Source organism: Myiozetetes cayanensis, unplaced genomic scaffold, assembly GCF_022539395.1.
Source record: "Myiozetetes cayanensis isolate MyiCay16 unplaced genomic scaffold, myiCay2020 scf87, whole genome shotgun sequence".
Lineage (NCBI taxonomy): Eukaryota > Metazoa > Chordata > Aves > Passeriformes > Tyrannidae > Myiozetetes > Myiozetetes cayanensis.
The window spans coordinates 18,268-37,390 of NW_026088152.1; the positions used below are offsets into that span (position 1 = coordinate 18,268).

The window sequence follows — 19,123 nt, forward strand, 5'->3', positions numbered from 1 at the left end:
CAGGGCTTTTATCATCCCTGCTCCTCCCTCTGTGAAGGCCTTCGACAAGTCTGCAGGGACTTATCTTTTGCTTATACCAGGGAGAATTTCTCTGGAATGCAGGAGGAGAAAACATCTAAAACTGGCTCTGGGAAAGATGCCTCTTTTAGGCAGGAAAGTCTTCCTAAGCAAAACAATCTCTGATCTCCTTGCCATAAATCTTATGGAAGGGTCTTCTACCCTTGCACTTGTCTTTGAGATTTGTTAGGTGAAAACATACCCCAAAAAAGGCATAAAAGAAATGCCATCTTTATTAGGAAAATAGTATGTTTATTGATTTCGTATGACTTGAGACACCAGAGGGTTTCAAGTGGTCAGGAGGTGGCTTTCTTTGCAGTCTGCCTGTACATCACACGTTTCTTTTTCTGTATTCTTTTTTCTTTTCTCTACAATGTCACTCGTTGGTGATCATTGGGTTTGGGTTACTCTTAATTTTTTCCTCTATAAGCATAGGAAAAAGTACATATGAGCCACGTGAACATAAGGAAAAGCACACATCCATCCACATCATTTTTAAAGAAGCATAATCAATTACAAATATTTTGTATGCCCTTTAATTCCCCTATAATAAGGGAGTTTCTTGGTGGAGTAGAGTACCTCAAAGATTGACTAAGCTGTGGAGAACCTTGCTCGAGAATGGTTACATGAACGAGGTCATGAAGCTGCAGATACTCTGCAACTGATACAGATAGCAGATGGAAAAGGACAAGGGCACAGGATGAAGCCGTCCTGGAGATAAGAAGGAAGGACAAGAAGAGTCTGCTCTACTTCAAGGATGTTTATGTTTAGAGACTGACATTTATGGCCTTAAAATATGTAGCATATTCTGTTGTTTATCCTACTTCAAATTATGTGTTGCTAAGAGTTTTAACCAATCATAGTAAGTTTCTTTGTTCTATATAACCAATGATTCTGTAGAAAATAACTAATGTGGACCAATCAGAACTTTACAAATATAGATTGTAACGTATATAAGCAGTGCTACTGAAGCAATAAATCGAGACTTAAAAGCATCGCCCTGGCTCGTGTCTCCCAGCATTTTACGACACTAAGCCCCTCATTGTGCATCAAGCAAAATGCACTGGGCTCTTGTATTCACTCTGAGAAGCCAGGTGATAAAGCCAAGCTACTTAAAAGGGTCTCTCTAAGGGAAGCCAGTGCCAGGCTTTAGTCCCTCTGGGCTAGCAGTGGAAGAGGAGGAAGAGGTGTTTTATGCTTGTGGTCAGATTTTCCCACAGGAGAGATGGAGAATTTCAGTATAGATTATGCATGTTACAATTGTAGCAGGATGCTCTGCCTGGAAGGGGGTAAAACAACTCGAACAATGCCCTATTTTGCAATGCTATCAGTGGTGGACTGAGAGGGTGTGTCATGCTGCTTTTGGTGTTGAATTATGCTAAAAGCAGTCTGATTCATCAACCCCAAAGTTAAACATCCTGATATTGAGGTGAATATGTGGCAGATATGGTAAAGTATCCTTATCTAAAAATGCTACAGATGACACAGCTGGTCTGGAGACATCTGACTGACAGTCAATCACTTTATACTATAAAAGTCCAGTCCCGCTTTAATACATCAGGTTCTTTTAACATACCCCTTCTTGGAGTGTGTGTGTGTAGATTCTTCCCTTGAGTGGGAATGCCCCTCAAGGTTACTCCTCAAAGCTGAGTGAGAGAGATTTGCATGTGGTTGTTGGTGTGGGTAACATCAATATCTACTGAATAATTGTTTGGGGTTTTTTCTATCTTTAATACAATTGCTTTCATATAATTGCTTTAATAGAATTGCTTTGATATAATGCACTAGTAGTTTTAGCTTCTATATTGCATAGTAAATAATTCTGATTAAGATATTTTTGTCTAACCATTTATCGTAATCAATCATTCATTTTTATATAAATATATCTGTTTTGCCATCCTTAATCCTGTGGGACAAATTTGTACAAAGGTTCAGTCGCACCTCTATAATTCCTTAGACTTAAACAAAGTCTGGGGCTAAGACTGGATCCAGCTGCAGCCAGGCTCCTCTCTGAGGAGTTTAGAAAGCGAGGGGTTCCTTTTTGCACCTCGTGAATCAACGGGAGGGCTTCTCTAACAAACTTAGCCTGAAGCTCCCACTCCACCCCCGAAAACAATCAACAGGAATATGCTCACAGGCTGGCTCTAAGTAAATGTTCACTATGTTGGTTTGGGCTGGGGTAGAGTTAATCTGCTTCACAGTAGCTAGTATGGGGCTCAGGTTTGGATTTGTGCTGGAAACGGTGCTGATAATATAGGGCCTCTCTTATGCTTAAACTGTCGGGGGCCGGGAAGGCTGCCAGCCAGCCCCGCCGATCCATGCAGGGCAGCAGGAAACGGACACGGGGCTAAGCTGGGAAGCTTCACTCCGAGCTCCCGCTGCCGCCGCCAGGGGTTCCCGCCCCAGCCACGCTGCCTGGCAACCACAAAGAGTGTGGGCCAGCTCGCTGCCCTGCCTCTTCCAGTTGCTAGGAAACGAGGCTTTCGGGCGGGGCGGGGTGGGGCAGCCGTCGTAAAGAAGCGGTGCGACTGTCGTAAAAACATTTCAGGGAAAATGTCGTGAAGCGCAGTCGGTAGGGTCTGTGGCGGAGAGAGTGACTGGGCCCGGTTCCCCGCACTTACATGCTCCGTATCCCGGTGGCCCTCTCCCCCTCCTGCTCCATGTGGGGCCCGGGTTTGGCTCTCATCTTCTTCGGCTTCTCCTCCTCCTTCTTCTACTATGGCCCGAAAAGCAGTTAGCAGGAAGCGGAAAGCGGCGACGGCTGCCGCCGGGGGGTTCCAGGGGGAGCAGGTAGACTGAGGGGCGGAAACGAGTGTATAGGGGTAGAAGCCTGTGTGCTGTGCCTATGGTGACCCTGATGGGGGGCTGCCGTGTCCTGGTGCCCGATTGAGGTGGGGAAAGGGGGGAGGGGGTTCAGTGCTTAGGGAAGGTGTCCTGGGGAGGACGGGAGGTGGTGGGGGATGGTGGGGAGGAGTAGTCCTGGCCCCCGTGGCGAAGGATGTCTCGGTGCGATACGGCAGGCAGCTCCCCCTGTCCCTGCTCTCTGTTCGGCCCGTAACCGCCGAGTCCCCGCCCCCCCGGAGCTGAGCGTTACTGCGGGGCGACCCCAGGCCGGGCCGTAAGAGGCCGATTAACGGCGCGGTCAGTATCAGATGGTGTCATCTTCAAACCTGCCGAGCTCACGGCGGGAGGCTATCGGGGCTGCTTTTCCATTTAAAGTGCTTCTTGGCTTCCTCTTGTTTCTATAAGCTTCTGGTGTCCCAACGGTGCCAAACCAGGGTGTACTGTTTTCAATATCATGGCAGTGTTACTTCTTTAGCAAATATTTATGTTTAATTTTACGTTGCTGAAGGCTTTATCAGTATTCCTGAGTTAATCTTCGTGTACAGTATGCCATGGGTAGTTTGGAAGGCTTCAGTATTTTGCTGAGAGTATCTTTGAATTTAGAAGGCTTTGTGTCTTAAGTTTGTTCTAGTTGCTTAAGTTCCATGCTTCTTTTCCACAGTATGGGTGGGATAACTCAGTTCAGAAAAGGAAAAGACTCCCCCCAGCGAAAAGATCTGTGGTGTACTACTTGAAAGGTAGAGAGGTCAGGATGCAGAATGAGTCCAGCTACCACCGCTTGTTGCATGGGTATGCAGCCCAGCAGCTTCCCAGCCTCCTGAAGGAGAGAGAATTTCACCTTGGAATCCTTAATAAAGTATTTGCCTCCCAGTGGCTGAACCACCGACAAGTGGTATGTGGGACAAAATGCAACACAGTAAGTGCCACCTTTCTCTTCTCTGTTAATTTTTCCACCCCCAAATTACGCTTATCATAATTGAAGTATGTAGACTACCAAGGAAAATATTAAGAAGTAATTAGGTGTGGAGTCCAAATTGTGCACAGTTAATTTTGAATTAAGGTAATTCTTAACAATCACCCATTCTCCTCTGAAAATATGGTACTATGCAGATGGCTGGAAACCTGAACGCGAGGCCTGTACCTTATGTAACATTTGTCTAATCCACATAGAGCGATTTACATATATTTGTAGGATGGCAAGCAACAGTGGGATTGGATCTTTCTTCTTATCCTGCAAATGTGAAGTTAATGAACTGATACTTTAAAGCGGCAGAAACAAACTCCTTAACACCAATTTGTAGGTGTTAAAAAGGGCATTCTTTACTCAGCATGCTGGAGGTTTGGAGGATAGCTCCTGTAATCAAATGTGCCAAATGACAGACAGGGCTTTTTATTACACATACTGTTTACATATTCATTAGATATTTTTGCTTACTTAATACATATTCATTAGTTTACTTTACATAGTCACATCCCTTTTGGAAGTCCTTCTTTGGTCCTTCCGGGTCTTCTCTGTTGTCTTGACCTCAGTTCTTGAGCAGGCACAGCGTCATTGTGTTTCACCGCAAAAACCATAGTGTTTGTTCTTTATCTTATTTGGGTACACAGAGCTTAGTTTACATCTTGTTTGAGTTACATCCCTTATCTTATTCTCTAGGATTTCTCTAAGATTATATTGTTCCTTATTTGGGCATTCTGGGATAGTGTAAGTAAAGTTTCTATTTCTCCTATCAGAACAATGCTAACTTTGCTAAATGGTAGCTAACATGCCTGGCAAAACTTGCTAGTAAGACTCTATTTTCATTATTCTCAGTGTTTTACCATTTGGTTTTATGTATGGTTCTGTGCTGCTGACTTCGGTCTGGAGCATCTCTCTTATGAGGCAAGACTGTGGGAGCTGGGCCTATTTAGTCTGGAGAAAAGATGACTGAGAAGGGATCTCGTCAATGCATATAAATACCTCAGAGCCAGGTCCCCAGAGGACAGTGCCAGACTCTTTTTGGTGGTGCCCAGTGACAGGATGAAGAGCAATGGACATAAACACAGGAAGTTCCCCTCAACATGAGGAAGAACTTCTCTCCATTGAGGATGGGAGCACTGGAACAGACTGCCCAGGGAGGTCATAGTCTCTTTCTTTGGAGACATTCAAAACCCACCTGGATGCATTCCTGTGTCACCTGCTCTAGGTGACCCTGCCTTGGCAGGGGAGTTGGACTGGATGATCTCCAGAGGTCCCTTCCAACCCTAACAATTCTGTCATTCTGTGACTTAAAAAAGTTACTACAAAACTAAAAACTATAGTTAAGCTCCAGATATTCTTCAGAGTAGCTAGAAATGTTCCAAGCTGAAAAAAGTTAATTTCAGATCTTCAGGATTATCCTTTGCCTTTTAACTTTGTAATTTTTTTTCCACTCTAAATCTGTTTTCAGTGTTCAAATAACTTCCCTTGCTTATGTATCTTTAGATGCTTTAGCAAAAATTGAAACCACTTCAGACTCTATCATGTTTCAGATTTCACATTTCCAAAGCATCACTTTATAGGGAAATATTAAAATAATGTCCTATGTGAATAATAAATGGAGAAGATCACACTTAAGTAATGCTCTCTCTACTGGAGTTAGTGACCCAACTTCATTGGCTGAGGTTGTAATTTCATGTATGAAATTCTGATTGAATTAGTGCAAGATCCCAAATTTCTTCTTTGCAAGTTGGTTAGTGCCACAGAAATTAATTGAGTGTTGTAAAGAATGTATAGATCAAGCAGCTCTTAAACCTCAAAGTATATCAGTTGGTGTGATTGTTTCTTTACCTCAAGATTTTTTTTTAATTTCCAGAAACCATGCTCAGTGATCTGACCTGTGTGTTTTGTAGTTTTGGTTGTTTTTTTTTTTGAGGAGGGGGATGGTGGGGGTTTTTGTGTGTTGTTTTTTGGTGGTTGTTTTTTTTTTTTTTTTCAGATGTTCTGTTATTATTCATAGTTACACATCAGGAGGCTTTCATGTGGTAGCTCTTAAGAAGCAAGGCCTAGCTATATAATGAAAAGTCTTTTAACAGTAATTAAACCTGAAATAGAATCCAACTGACCTTACAGCTACCTAAGGACTAGTTGCTGTCACAGGAGTGGTGAGACTGAGTGGATGAGAAAGTCAAGTGAATTCTCAAAGATTGGCTTAAACCAATTGTGAAACTTCATCACAGTTGATTTTGTCTTAGTGATTCTATTTTTAGCAGGTCAATGTGTTTATCTTGGGTTTCTTTCAAATGTTAGTATGAATGACAAGAACATGCCTGTGATTTCTGAGAGCAGTATGTAAAGAGCTGGAGCACAGAGCATGTCAAGCACTTCTTATGTGAGGAATAAGCAGTCTCTTTCATGCGTGTTGTTTGTACCTTGTAAATCTACATCTGTCCTGCTTGCATAATAAAAACATGCTGTAGCTCAAGGTGGCACCCTTTTGATTGATTTGTATCATCAACTAAAAGATAGGGCTGCCTGTTCATCTGCTGTTCTGTGTGCAGGGGCAGCAGCAGAGGACATGCTACCTTGAAATGGCATTTAATAGACCTGGGTTTTAATCTTGCTGTATAAAGTCAATGCTTTCAGTTTAAGATGCATGGGAAGGGCACTTATATTTAATTAATTGGTAACTTTGTTGGGTCCCTGTTCCCTGCCCCCCCCCTTCCCCCCAAACTGTTGTCTCTGAAATGCAGGTCAAAAAATGGAAGTATACTTGATGAAAGAGCCTGGCAAACTGTTCTGCTCACAGTATTGTATATAAGGGAAGGATGGATTTTGCAGTTCAGGCTCTGGTCGATAGATACTTGATTTCCTCTTGGTTACCTCTTGGTCTTGTTCTGTCTCTTCCTTCTGTTCCTGTGATGGCTCTGCTTTATCCTCCTTTACTGAGGTGTTTTTTGTGTCCATTTCTTCTTGTGTACAGGGGCAACTAGTACTGGCGCAGGTTGGTTCTCTGGTTCTGCTGCAGTGTCTGTTGCAGGAGTTGGAGTAGCTGCAGGGCCTGTCACTTTGTCATTGGGTTCAGAGACCTTCTTTCCTCTTGAGGGTACTGACTCACGTTGAAGAGGACTTGATAGGCCTGGGTCAGGCCCCAGCACATTGCAGTGATTTGTGTCTCTCTGGAATTGCCAGGGTGACAGTACGCTTTTTGCAAATATTTTACTGTTTTTTCTGAATTGTGCACTTGTTTAGGGATGAGGTTCTGTGATGGTTCGGACCTGGCTCCCTGCCAAATGCCCAAACTCATAGTAACAAAGGAAAAAAAACTATAAAAATTGAAGAACCCGAAATCAAGCTAGTTATATAAAATATATATTTTTACGTATATTACAGTTATATACAATTAAAATGCTATGTACACAGCGAACGGAATCCAAACACCACCCAAAGGGAAAGGGGAAAAAAGGGACACAGAACAGATATACACAATCAAACCCAAGGACTAGCAAAATAAAGAACTAGCAAAACAAATCTCACCACGTCCCTCAGAAAAGCAAGATCACCAGACATGGCCAGCACTCTCCAAACCTCCACGTGGTAGACCAGCAGTCACTGCAGGCCTCAGCCTCTAGATAAGCAAGAGCAACGCAAGGACCCACTGCTCCTGAACCTCGCCGGAAGAGAAGAGAACAAAGGCCTCTCCTCCCTTCTTATTTATACTCTGATTTACGTAAAAATTGTATGGAATACTGGGAACATGGCCACTTCCTTGGTTACAAACTGGTCACCTAGATTAAAACTACCACATTCTCCACCCCTTATTTCATACTATATCTCGCGGTTGCCTATATTCCATGCATATATACATATATATATATAGTCTTTGTCTTTTTGGAGCAGCTGTTTTGTCATTGAAGATCAACAGCGACATCAGTTCATTTCAGATCTTTGGTCTCCTCGGTCACAATCACAGTTCTCTTTTTTGGGGCTGATTCATTGTTCTGGGCTGTCTCATCATTGGATATCAGCATCAGCTTAATTCAGGTCTTTCTCATCTGGTGGCTGGTCTCCTGTAAAACACAACTCAAGGCACAGAATTAGTTTTTCCCCAAGGCTAAATGTCCTTGAGGCACACACTGGATCTCTCCATCTTTCCTCATTACCCACCAGGTATGTCCTGGCCCTTGAGCAAAAAAATCCCACAAATGGGTTTGTCTTGGCCTGAGGCAGGAGTGACCCAAACAGCTTTCCCTAGCATTCCTCTCAAGTGGATCGCTGGAACTTTGTCTCCATCTACAATGTGGAGGGATTCTGCTTGTGCAGGGCCAGCTCGATTGACAGAACCCCTAGTGTTCACTAACCATGTGGCTTTTGCTAGGTTTTGATCCCAATTCTTGAAAGTTCCCCCACCTAGGGCTTTCAAAGTAGTTTTTAACAGTCCATTACACCTCTCAACCTTCCCAGCAGCTGGTGTATGATATGGAATGTGATATACCCATTCGATACCATGTTCCCTTGCCCAAGTGGTGACTAAATCATTTTTGAAATGAGTCCCATTGTCTGACTCAATGCACTCTGGAGTCCCATGTCACCACAGGACTTGCTTTTCAAGACCCAGGATGGTATTCTGGGCCATTGCATGGGGCACTGAATAAGTCTCTAGCCATCTGGTGGTTGCTTCCACCATGGTAAGCACATAGCATTTACCTTGGCGGGTTTGTGGCAACGTGATGAAGTCAACCTGCCATGCCTCCTCATATTTATACTTGTGCCAACGTCCACCATACCATAGGGGTTTCAGTCTTTTTGCCTGTTTAATGGCAGCACAGGTTTCACAATCATGGATAATCTGGGAAATAGTGTCCATGGTTAAATCCACCCCTCAGTCTCGTGCCCATGCATAGGTGGCATCTCGGCCCTGATGGCCTGAAGCATCATGGGCCCATCAAGTTAGGCACAATTCTCCCTTCTGCTGCCAGGCTAGGTCTACTTGTGACACCTTGACCTGTGCAGCTCGGTCTGCTTGTCTGTTGTTATCATGTTCTTCATTAACTTGACCCTTGGGCACATGGGCATCTACATTGCGGACTCTCACATTCAGTTTCTTCACTCTGGCAGCAATGTCCTGCCACAAATCAGCAGCCCAGATGGGTTTTCCTCTACGCATCCAGTTCTTCTTCCATCGGTCCAACCATCCCCATAGGGCATTGGCTATCATCCACGAGTCGGTGTATAGGTAGAGCTTTGGCCATCCTTCTCTTTCTGCAATGTCTAGGGCCAATTGGACGGCTTTGAGTTCTGCAAACTGACTCGATTCACCTTTACCTTCTGCAGCTTCTGCCACTCATTGGGTGGGATTCCAAACGGCGGCTTTCCACTTCCAGTTCCTTCCTACAATATGGCAAGAACCATCAGTGAAAAGGGCATAACACGTCTCTTCATCCAGCAGCTGATTATATGGTGGAGCTTCTTCAGCTCGACTCACTGGCTCTTCTTCTTCCTCATCTGCCAGACTGAAGTTTCCACCTTCAGGACAATTTTTTATAGTCTCCAGAATTCCAGGGCAATTTGAGTTTCCCATTTGTACGTGCTGCGTAATCAAAGCAATCCACTTGCTCCACATAGCATTGGTGGCATGATGCATAGGGGGCACCTTCCCTTTTAACATTCAACTCAGCACTGGTAGTCGGGGTGCTAGGAAGAGCTGTGTTTCAGTGCCAACTACCTCTGAGGCTGCTCGTATGCCTTCATAGGCATCCAGAATTTCCTTCTCCATAGGGGTGTAGTTGGCTTCAGAACCCCTGTAGCTTCAGCTCCAGAAACCAAGTGGTCGACCTCGTGTTTCACCAGGTACCTTTTGCCAGAGGCTCCAGGAGGGACCTTTATCCCCAGCTGCAGAGTAAAGTACATTCTTTACATCTGGTCCCATCCTGACTGTCCCAAGAGCCATGGCATGTGCAATCTCTTGTTTGATCTGTTTGAACGTTTGCTGTTGTTCAGGACCCCACTGAAAGCTATTCTTTTTACAGGTCATGAAGTAAAGAGGGCTCACAATCTGGCTGTACTCAGGGATGTGCATTCTCCAAAAGCCTATACCCCCTAGGAAAGCTTGTGTCTCCCTGTTGGTCGGCGGAGCCATGGCTACAATCTTATGGATGAAGTCTGTTGGTATCTGTCATCGTCCATCTTGCCATTTCACCCTTAGGAACTGTATCTCTCTGGCAGGTCCCTTGACCTTATACTTCTTGATGATGAAACCGGCTTTGAGGAGAATCTGGATGATTTTCTCTCCTTTCTCAAAAACTTCTTCTGCTGTGTCCCCCCATGCAATGATGTCATCAATGTACTGGATGTGCTCTGGGGCCTTGCCCCTCTCTAGGGTGGCCTGAATCAGTCCATGGCAGAGGGTGGGACTGTGCTTCCACCCCAGGGCAGTCGGTTCCACGTGTACTGCACACCCCTCCACATGAAAGCAAACTGCGGCCTGCACTCTGCTGCTAAGGGAATGGAGAAGAACACATTTGCGATGTCAATAGTAGCGTACCACTTCGCTATCTTGGACTCCAGCTCGTACTGGAGCTCCAACATGTCTGGCACAGCAGCACTCAATGGCAGCGTGACTTCATTCAAACCACGATAGTCCACAGTCAATCTCCATTCTCCATCAGATTTATGTACAGGCCAAATGGGGCTGTTGAAGGGTGAGTGTGTCTTACTGACCACCCCTTGGCCCTCCAGCTCACAGATCATCTTATGGATGGGGATCACAGCATCTCGATTCGTCCAGTACTGTCGCCTATGCACTTAGTGGCTGTCGGCACTTGCTGATCTTTGACTTGCAATAATCCTACAACGGAAGGACCTTCTGACAGACCAGGCAGGGCAGATAATCGTTTGGACTCCTCTTCAGTCACTGTGGCTACACCAAAAGCCCATCGGTACCCCTTCGGGTCCTTAAAGTATCCTCTCCTGAGGTAATCCATGCCGAGAATGCAAGGGGCTTCTGGCCCCGTCACAATGGGATGCTTTTCCCATTGATCTCCCATCAAGCTCATTTCGACCTCTACCACTGACAGCTCTTGAGACGCTCCTGTCACCCCGAAAATGGAAACAATCTTTGTGCCCACGTGTCCTGAGGGCATTAACGTACACCGTGCACCTGTATCTATTAAAGCTTCGTATCTTTGAGGATTCGATGTGCCAGGCCATCGAACCCACAAAGCCCAGTAAACTCTGTTATCTACTGGTTCTGGTTTGAGCGTTCACCATTGGATCTTTGCTGTGGCTTGTCAGAGGCTTTCTTGTCATCCCGGAAATGGACCTCAGTCTTCCTGCATCTTGGAGATCGCAGTTCTCTTTCCAGGACATCTGCATCTACCACGTAGACGACTTTCTTATCGGCTTCCTTGAGTCTTAGTTCTCTCACTCTGGCTTCAAGTCTGGAAGTAGCTTCTCCATCCCATTTCCTCATGTTCTCTCCCTGGGCACACAGATAAGACCACAGTTCATTACGTGATCTACGCTTAGGGCTTTCTCTCCTTCTGCGTGTGATGGAGGGAGATCGCGAGTGGGACCAGGACTGAGATCAAGGTCGTGGTCAAGATCGTTCAGCTGATCTACCTCTGTAGTGTCGGTCATTGTAGTCTCCGTAGTCATCCTCATATTCAGAGTGCTCATAAGACCCCTCTCTTGCAGGTGTTTGTCTGTAACTGGAATCAGAATTGTCTCTAGAAAATGCATTCCTGGATTCTACTGTTTCTTCTATATGTCATAACACAGTACACAACGTGCCCTCAGGCATTTCTTGCGTGTTTGGAAGCATCACTGCTGCCAAGACATGAACATATGATGCAGGAGCACCCTGGATTATCTTTCTCCACATAGGCACTGTGCAAGTGACGCCCTCTGGTTCATCAATGACACCATCGTATTGAGAGTCATCATACACAAGTTCCAACAATGCCAATTCTCATAAGTACTGGATGGCTTCTACCTTAGTCCACTTCCTCGTCAGGCACGTTAAATAGTCTTTGAATGGATACTTTTCTTTCACACCTGTGACAAGCCGTGCCCAAAGACTCATTTTGGGTTTTGCGTCTGCAACTAATTGATCAAGTTCACGATTTCTGGTGAGGGATCCTAGTTTTTGTGCTTCATGACCTGCCAATATGTGAGCTCTAGCCCCACCATCTTGGCATCAAAGCAGCCACGATAGAATTCGTTCACCAGGCTGACGAGTGTAATCTTTTCACAAGTCTCGGAGTTCTGCTGGGGTCATTGATTGCAAAACTTCACTTTCCATTCTCGAGGGGTTTTGTTTTTGTTGACTACTGGCACTGGTATCAGTATCAGGCCCTTCCCCGCTATCATCCGACTTGCTTTGAGCTCCCATTGGTCATAGACTAATGCTGTTGGGCATCGATATCCATCTCTTCCTTGTCACTACAGAGGCTAGGGGTATCTCAGGTGGTGTAGTTTGAGTTCCGCTTCCAGTGGGTGTAGTAGAGGCGGCACTGGTCCCAGGTGGCATGATCTGAGTTTCTACCTCAGCCTTAGCCTTCCGAGAGTAGTCAATGGCAACTTGATAAGCACTTGCCAGGCCCCAGTATAAAGCAAAAAACTGCATATTTGGGTCCTCATAAGAAAAACACCCTTCCGCTAAACGACGTGCCATCTCGTCAGGATCAAACACTTGTTCTGGCATGAAGTCCCAACTAACGGGAGGTGTCACACATCCTACCAATTTGTCAAAATTCACCCACATTCCTTGTCATCCAGAGACTGGCTTTTTCAGGGCCCTTCCCAAAGTTCCAGCTAATTCTTTTGAGGTTCAGCCTTTCCTGCAACAAGGAAAGCAGTACCACACTACCTTTCCAATTTTTAATAACACTTCCATGGCCTTTATCAATAATAGCACCGTTGCTAAACCATTTATGTCAGGATTGGGGTCAATTCCAATCCAAGGGCCCTCTGCTACTAGACCGTTGAGGTCATAAGTAAGGAAAGGTAGAAATTGGTAGATGCCTTCTGGTTTCCTTCTTATACCCTATTCCCAATCCATAGACATATAAAAAAATGGCTAGGATGACCAAAAAAATTAATAAAAAGGCCATGTTTATATATTCGTTCTCTTTGTTCCCAAACAATAAGTATGTTTATATAAACAAACCTCTCTTGGCAGTTTTCCTGGTAACTGTTCCAAAACAAATCGGGATAACCAAAACAATCCCCATACAGGCCACCAAAAAATCTGTGATGGTTCAGACCTGGCTTCCTGCCAAATGCCCGAATTCACAGTAACAACCCCTTCCCCCTCCCTTCTTCCCTTAGGGCAAAGGAAAAAAAGCTATAAAAATTGAAGAACCTGAAATCAAACTAGTTATATAAAAATATATATCTTTACATATATTACAGTTATATACAATTAAAATGCTATGTACACAGTGAACGGAATCCAAACACCCCCCAAAGGAAAAGGGGAAAAAAGGGACAAAAAGGGACACAGAACAGATATACACAATCAGACCCAAGGACTAGCAAAATAAAGAACTAGCAAAACAAATCTCACCACGTCCCTCAGAAAAGCAAGATCACCAGACATGGCCAGCATTCTCCAAATCTCCACGTGGTAGACCAGCAGTCACTGCAGGCCTCAGCCTCTAAATAAGCGAGATCAACGCAAGGACCCACTGCTCCCGAACCTCCCTGGAAGAGAACAAAGGCCTCTCCTCCCTTCTTATTTATACTCTGATTTACGTAAAAATTGTATGGAATACTGGGAACATGGCCACTTCCTTGGTTACAAACTGGTCACCAAGGAAGGCCTAGATTAAAACTACCACAGGTTCCAAAACACTGGAGGTGCCCACTGCCCTAGGTACTTGCCCATACTATTCCCACACACCCTGACACTCAGAACTATTCAGCCTTGAGGCACGTGTCTGGGTGATGTTCTTAAATAGTTGTTTAACCTTAAACAAGACCTGAACTATATGCAAGAACATGCTGGCTCCTAGCAAAAGGACCAGGTTGATTTCAAGGGTATTCAAAGGATATTCAAAATCTTTAACATTCTCAAACACTACTGTAATCATCCTGGAGGAGAAGGAAGTTGTTGGATGGATGTATGTTGAAAGATGTGACCCCCATAGGTTGGCTATCTGAGGAGAAAAGGCAAAAAATGTAACTGTTAATAGTTCCCAATAGATGGCTCACAAAGTACAGATACGATGGCAATGCTGAGTACACGTACCAGGTTGGTTTCACAAACAGCAGTTCTATCATATCATAGGCTAGCATTACAAAGTACAACAAAATGATAACCTTGGCCCAGGCCTCAAGGATGATAGATAAACACCACCCAGGGAACACATGCTGCAAGTAAAGTGTCACACAATGCTATGGGCGCTGAAAGGATGAGGCTGCACGCACCGACAGAAGTTGATTTTGGGATTTCTTCACCGATCTTTTTCAGAGTTCTGCTTTTATTCCTATTCTCTCGTAAACAGCACCTGGTGTTGTCTTTTAGTTAACCAGAATTCCCAGGATTGCCCTAAACCAGTGTTTTGATCTCACGCATTCACACTTGCATCATGTGGTGGCTGTGTTCAGCCATGAGCAGAAACACACGCTATCATGCAGACTGTTAAGTGGTTTTCCACTTTGAGAAACACAGCATTCTCTCTGTCAAAACACACAGCCAAGGTCAGTCCTCCCTTTTGATCCCAATTAACTAAATTCAGGTGCACAGCGACTCAGCTTGTTGCCACACAATGCAACTCTGAGAACAAGTGCAACAACTGTGAGAGCAAATAAATCAACAAGCTCATTGAAGGGGTTTTACATTAAAAATATACAAGGCTCCAAAAATCCGCCCGAAGGATTTATTAAAGGCCCTTCAGTTCTTTTTATACCTTGAGAGAGCACACAAGAGAAAAAGCTACACGCTTCTCAGGAGGTCAAATGACACACTTTTACTGGCAAACTTTAGAAAATAAGGGAACTTGGCAAAAGTTTAAAGGGCAACATTCAACCAAAATAAATCATTTCACAAAGCAATGACTTAGCACATGCTAACCCATACAACTTAGCAAAATCCAACCCCTCCAGCTTTGTTACCCAAATATCAGGAGATTAAGAGAAAAAGAGAGAATTATAGCGACCACCTTGATTCCCATGCAATTCCAGCTTCCACATGTCCAGACAGTCAGGTCCTGACTGTGCAGTAGCCACATGGTGTTGGTTTTGTTTGCTCTGAACTCCTGTGGCCACACCACCACAACCCCCTCCAGGTTGCACTTCCAGTGTGCTAGCCATTCTGAGGCTGGGTTAGGAGTTTCAGGGGGTGTGATGTGGGACAGTGCTGCTCCCAGTGTGCCAGTGACTGACAGCTGCACTAGAGGCTCTCAAGGAGGCCGGGTTATGGGGGGGTAGAGCACCATTCCACCTTGGCAGAACCTGATCTGTCCCCTCCCCTCACACACTGAGTGGTTTCAAGACAATAATAACTTTAATAACCTTTTTCAGTCCCTCACAGATGGGGAGGAGAATTGGAAAAAAACCGCAAAACCTGTGGGTTGAGATAAAAGTTTTGTAATTTAAATAACATAAAATATTGTTATAATAATAAGAAGAAAAAGAGAAATTAAATCCAAGAGAAACAAGTGATGCACAATGCAATTGCTCACCACCCACTGACCGATGCCTGTCCCCTGGCAGTGATTGGCAGGTCCCAGCCAACATCCCCCACTGTATATACTGAACATGTTATATTGTATGGAATATCCCTTTGGCCAGTTCAGGTCAACTGTTTTGGCTATGCTCCCTCACAGCATCTTGTGCACCTGCTCACTGACAAAGAATGGAAAACTGAGAAATCCTTGATTTAGTGTAAGCACTACCAAGCAACAACTAAAACATCACTGTGTTATCAACATTATTCTTGTACTAAATCCAAAATGCAGCATTGTAACATCTACTAAGAAGGAAGTTAACTCTATCCTAGCCAAAACCAGGATGGGTGATTGTCCCAGTTTAAATGAGACAAGGGTCTTTTGCTGAGGATGAATTAGGAGGAAAAGACCCAAACTTCTCTTTCCAAACAATTATAAATCCAAAATTAAGAGGCTCCGATTGAAGGAAAACAAATTATGGAAAAGGGAAAATAACAGCCCTTTATTAAAAGGTATGTGTGTATTAACAGGAACATGGAAAAAAAAAAACCAAGTAAAATAACTAAGTAATACTCTTATACCCACCAATAATTCCCTTTAAGAACAAAACCGATAAACCGGCAAAAAGAAAATAGTTCAATTTCTTGCACCCTTTGGTGCTGTTCCAACCACAGTCAGCAGGGGGCGCCGTCGGGTCACTGGAGATGCAAAATTTGTAATGTCCTGTACCATTCACCAGGTGGCGCTGTTGGGTCACTGAAGGTGTAAAAAAACTTGTAGTGTCCTATTATAGTCACCAGGTGACGCTGTTGGATCACTGAAGGAGTAGAACTTGTAATGTCCAGTGCCCGTCACCAGGTGGCGCTGTTGGATCCTTGGCTGCCACGGGGGAAGACAACAGCAATAAAACAGAAAGTTCTCCCAATGGAAGAAAACTCACAAACTTCAGCTGATTAGGGTCTGTTGTAAGCAGGGCTTGCAGTCAGCCAGAGGTGAGCCAAGAGCAGCAGCCAGAAACTCCCCTCCGACAGGAAAAAAAAAAAAAACCAAAAGGAACCCGGCAGTGTCTGCAGCCCGCAGCAGCCTCTCACCGTGGCCGAGCGAGAGAGAGTCTCCTCCCCCCCAGCCTCCACCCCCTTCCAGTCACACACCAGCCAACTCCCCCCTTCGTTGTCAAGGAAACAAATCTCCACCATTAAGGGCTCCAGCCTATTCTTTTGTTCAACTAAATGGCCCATCACAGAGCACAGACACACACGGCAGGAGGAAAGGAAAGAAAAATTCCTTGCTAAAAATACGAACTATGACAGTGATTAAAGTAAAACCCACTGTAATTAAGTTAGTTTAGTTGTTTTAGGAAGGAATGTATGCATTTTTCAACCATACTTGCAGCATTTGTGGATTTTATATTTAAAAGAATGTTGGTACAAAATAGGGAGGATATTTGACCATCTCGGTTTTCTTATCTGTTTGATAATGATTTGTATCTGCTTTTCCTCCCCCCCCAGTTATTTGTAATAGATGTCCAGACTGCTCAAATTACCAAGATTCCTATTCTTAAAGATCGTGAACCTGGCATGGTGAACCAGCAGGGATGTGGCATTCATGCCATTGAACTCAACCCCTCAAGGACCCTTCTGGCCACAGGTGGAGACAACCCCAACAGTCTTGCAATTTATCGTCTACCTACACTTGATCCTCTGTGTGTGGGAGATGTAAGTGGGAGTATTTGGGAAAAGTTTATTCTGTCCCAAGAGTTACTACTTTGAAGTACATACATTTGAAATACATTTGAAAATATTCCTGATCAAGTTGTCTTTTTTGACAAGATATCTTAAATATGAGTGAGTACATAAACATGAGTCGATTCTCAGGGTTCTGAGTCAGATTTCTTCTTCCTTACCCTCATTCAGGTCTACTTCAGATTAAGCATTGAAAATGTAACAAGATCTTAACTGTTAAAGTCAAATTGTGGTGATGATGATCTCTGAAACTAGTTTTAGTGAAAAAGGTCTTTTGAGAAATTGTAAAGATGATTCAAGGTTTTCCTTTCTCCATTGTAGCTTATATATGTATTATTTCAGAGGCAGAACTTGGATTTGAGGATTAGTTCTAACCCAGTGGTTCATGGCAGTTTGATAGACTCTGGTATTGTTTTTATTTCTGAAACATTGTGAGACCTTTTTAAAACAACCAGTCTTAAAAAGAAAAAAGGCTGAAATGAGTATAGTGGTGTCCTGTAAGCACTTCTCTGTTATTTTTCCTTTTGATTCAGGACTTTGCATAGATGTTAACTACAACAGCAGAGTTGTCAGAGTTTCTGCAGTAGGAGATAACCAGCTGCAGAAAGGTTTGACTCTGAAGATTTGCATGACTTGCTATTCATTTGTGTGCCACTGTGACTCTGCAACTTTTCAAACAAAACTAGAGCTTTATGGTCTTTTTTTTCTCCATAGGTTTCTCACCTGCTGAGTAAAAGATTCCTGAAAAATTAATCTGTAGGTCGTATATTGTAATCATAATGTTTTGGTTCCTTTTTATAGTAGGGATGTGCATTTGAGGAAATAAAAGTATGTAGCTACTTTATAGAAGTAAAGAACACTGCTTTCAAAATGGAAAAAATCCAAGTCTTTAGAATTGAGATTAATTTGTCCTTGATCAGAGATCTTTTTCTATCACCTAATTGCTCTCTAATAATTATACAGGTCAAAATCAATAAAAGTTAAAGTTACTGTTAGGTACTTAAACTACTCCAGCTTGATACTGGAAACTTATTTATATGTTTTTAACATAGTTCTCTCCTTCTGAGTTTAAACTTAAGTATTCTTCACTTTGATTTTTTTTTTTGGTCTGCCTTGAGACCACTGAAGAATATAATGGCACAGAAAATCTGTCTTTTTCTTTACTTTTAGGGTGGACATAAGGACTGGATATTTTCAATTGCATGGATAAGCGATACTATGGCCGTTTCTGGTAAAGTTAACTTTTATTGTTTTTCCCAGAATTTTATACTGATTTACAGCACTTGATAGGTCTTAGGGAAGCACCTTTATAAGGCATTTGAAATCACTTGGAACTACTTTGTCTATTTAAACCATTCTTGGTCTTAGTACAGTGCTTTTCCTTTTTTTTTTTTTTTTCATTGTTGTTGTTGTTGTAGGGCCCTGATCTTGATTGGATTTTTTTTTTCTAGTATTAGAGGGAATACTACTGTCTTTACAGTAGATGTTGCCATGAGTGAGTGTCTTAGCACAGTAAGTTCAAGGGAAGGATACTACACAAGAATAATTTCAAGACGTGTGTTGGTTGTCAGTTAATAACTTTAAATACAGCAGAACAGTATTGGTTTCCTGAAATCTTATGAAAGACTGAGTAATAAAAACTCTGTTTTATTAAGCTATCAGTAAAGTGGTGTGTGTATATATATATGCACAAATACTATGATAATTAATATAGAAGGTTGTAATAGAAAAGGTCAATTACTGACTTTTTAGTCAGTGTAGTTGGATAATCAGTGTAACTGATTATAAAATATTACTTAGGTAAAGGCAGCAATATGCAGTTGAATTAATGTAGTAGTTTACTGTCTTTC

The 19,123-nt window shown here is 43.4% G+C and overlaps 1 protein-coding gene across 3 annotated transcripts in view; it reads left to right on the forward strand.

Annotated features, from left to right (window-relative positions):
• Positions 1-2,615: 2,615 nt before the first annotated feature.
• Positions 2,616-19,123, forward strand: part of LOC126652447 (DDB1- and CUL4-associated factor 12-like) — a 42,595-nt gene continuing 26,087 nt past the window's right edge. The window contains exons 1-4 of one of the 3 annotated variants that reach the window (XM_050339200.1): positions 2,616-2,847; positions 3,563-3,817; positions 17,040-17,246; positions 18,444-18,504. In XM_050339200.1, the coding sequence (XP_050195157.1) occupies positions 2,776-2,847; positions 3,563-3,817; positions 17,040-17,246; positions 18,444-18,504 (595 nt within the window). In that variant the 5' untranslated portion in view covers positions 2,616-2,775. Of the gene's footprint in view, positions 2,848-2,872; positions 2,949-3,562; positions 3,818-17,039; positions 17,247-18,443; positions 18,505-19,123 lie in introns of those variants that run through there. The other 2 variants (XM_050339201.1, XM_050339202.1) reach the window with 2 other exon arrangements.